General features: G+C 50.4%; 1 protein-coding gene across 1 annotated transcript in view; it reads right to left on the reverse strand.

Moving 5' to 3' along the window:
• EIF3D (eukaryotic translation initiation factor 3 subunit D) overlaps positions 1–1,609 on the reverse strand; it is a 30,266-nt gene extending 28,657 nt beyond the window's left edge. Inside the window, exons 1-3 of the mRNA XM_023728909.1 lie at positions 1,606–1,609; positions 973–1,017; positions 492–636 (exon numbers count right to left, since the gene is read on the reverse strand). Coding sequence (XP_023584677.1) covers positions 492–636; positions 973–1,017; positions 1,606–1,609 — 194 coding nt within the window. The remainder of the gene's footprint in view (positions 1–491; positions 637–972; positions 1,018–1,605) is intronic.
• Between the last annotated feature and the right edge of the window lie 608 nt (positions 1,610–2,217).

Raw genomic sequence — 2,217 nt, forward strand, 5'->3', positions numbered from 1 at the left:
CTATTTACCAGGTCTGTTTGTTCTGCACTCTGGCCACACGATGGCACTGCTCCCCAAGTCATGAAATGTCATGCCCAGCTCCTGAACTGCATTTCAATGCATCAAATATCAATTAAACGCCTACTACGTTCAAACACCTACACTGTGGCTGTTGAGCAGGGGAGCTCAATTACTCATTATTGTTATATTAATATGTATAAAAACAACAATAATAACATCGATGCAGGGCTTCATAGTTTATTCAGCAATTTACAGAGATTATCTAGTTCCACCTGCTGAACAATCCTGCTGTCAGATGGCGTGGGTCTTTCCATCTCATTTGAGGAGGAAACGGAGGCACAGAGCTGAGCGGCACTAGTAGGTGCTCAGTGAATCATCAATGGTGGATTGAATGGGGTAGACCCAGACATCTGTCTCCACCATCATTCTTTGTCCTTGAAGGCAGGGACTGTGTCCTGTTCATCTTCCTGTCTCCACTCTGAGCCCAGCACCTGGTAGAGGGCTTCAGTTGATGCTGCTGAACTTCGTTGCAGACCTGCAGCAGGGAGAGGAGAGGAAGGGGGGCTCCCTGCAGGCCACTCAGCTCCCTGAGGCTGTAGTCCTGAGCGCATGCCAGCTGCAGCTTCCAGGCCAGGCCTGGAAGACTCCCCGGGTGCACTCAGGCTCAGAGATGCAGACTCTGGGCTGCAGCTGGTGGCAGAGATTGCAAAGAGAGGAGGTCACCATTCTTGCCACGTGGCATTTGCAGAGCATGAGTGACTCACCATAATTTGGCCCCTGGAAGCTGCCAGGAGGCTGAGTGGTCAGGACTGATTCATTCATTCACTCATTCATTCATTCAACAAACACTTCCTGAGTTCACTAGGGATGAAAAACACAGCCCCCGGGACCCCGAGAATGGTGGGAGGAGGGAGAGACTGCCAGTATATCGCTAACAAAACTGTTTGGTATATGTGGCTAAGAGGTCTGTACCAAGTGCCATGGGGGTGACTGAGTCTACCAGCGGCGGCAGGAAGGCTGCAAGAGGAGGAACCGTGTGCAGGAGCTTGAAGGATGAGACGAGTTTACAGGTTGCCAGGCCGGGAAAGGAGTATGAGGTTGGAAGGGAGGAAAGCGTTAGGGACGTGCACACAGGGTAGAGCTGTCCGAGGGCATTGTGTGTTGGAGTATGGCTGAGAGATGCTGGTGGACATGCAGGCAGTGGCTAGCCAGGGAGCAGCCTTGAATGCCACCCTGAAGACCGTGAATTGTATCCCGTAGACTCTGGGGAGCATTTCATGCCAGGAGCTGTGCAAAGCTCTGGAATCCACAGTTGAATATTGTGGTTCTTGTTGGCAAGGAGCTCAGAGTTTTGTGGAGAAGATTGGCAAAGAAAAGAAGGTCATCACTCACATTTACTGAGTCCTGATTCTTTGCCAGAGCCCTGGTGATGCAGTGGTTAAGAGCTGCAGCTGCTTATCAAAAGGTCAGCAGTTCGAATCCACCAACCACTCCTTGGTAAACCTTATGGGGGCAGTTCTACTCAGAATCGACTCGACGGCCACGGGGTTTTGGGTTTTTTGACTGTTAGCCATGCAGAGTGCTGAGTGCTTCACAAGCACTTACCCATCACTATCTTATAAGATAGGAACTTCGTAAGGTCCCATTTTATAGACGAGTAAACTGAGGCTTGGAGTTCTTAAGGAAGTTGTCCAAGGTCACAGAACTAGGAATGGTGGAGCCAGGACTTGTTTGTTGGTTTTTGTTTTTCATGGTCACTGTTACTAAGGCTAATCCATTAATTTTATATAGACTTTTCATGCACATAGTACAAAATTCAAAGGACTCAAGAGGTGTCCCTTAAAGTTGACCACCCTTACCCGTGTCTTGTATCTTCTAGAGATGTCCTATCCAGGCACAAGCACAAATGGCGAGGAGAGACAAGTGCATGTTAATCACAGCGTGGGCTGTGGGAACAGCCTGCAGGGCGTTGAATCCTGAGGTTTTTGTGAGCTCGAAGAGTGTTACCACTAAGTTATGTTTTGAGCAAGGGGTCGGAGAGCTTAGAGGTGGGGAGGGGAGTAAGCTGGGAAGGGTCAGAGGTGCAGGTGTGTGATGGAGCGGGCCTGGGGTGGGGGTGATGGGATGGAGAGGAGGAAGAGGGGACCAGTGGGGCCTGGAATGAGATCGAGTGGGTGCCAGGAGGACAACAGAGGCTGCGGGTGGGTTCTCACTGCA

Source organism: Trichechus manatus, unplaced genomic scaffold, assembly GCF_000243295.1.
Source record: "Trichechus manatus latirostris isolate Lorelei unplaced genomic scaffold, TriManLat1.0 scaffold00027, whole genome shotgun sequence".
NCBI classification, from domain to species: Eukaryota; Metazoa; Chordata; class Mammalia; order Sirenia; family Trichechidae; genus Trichechus; species Trichechus manatus.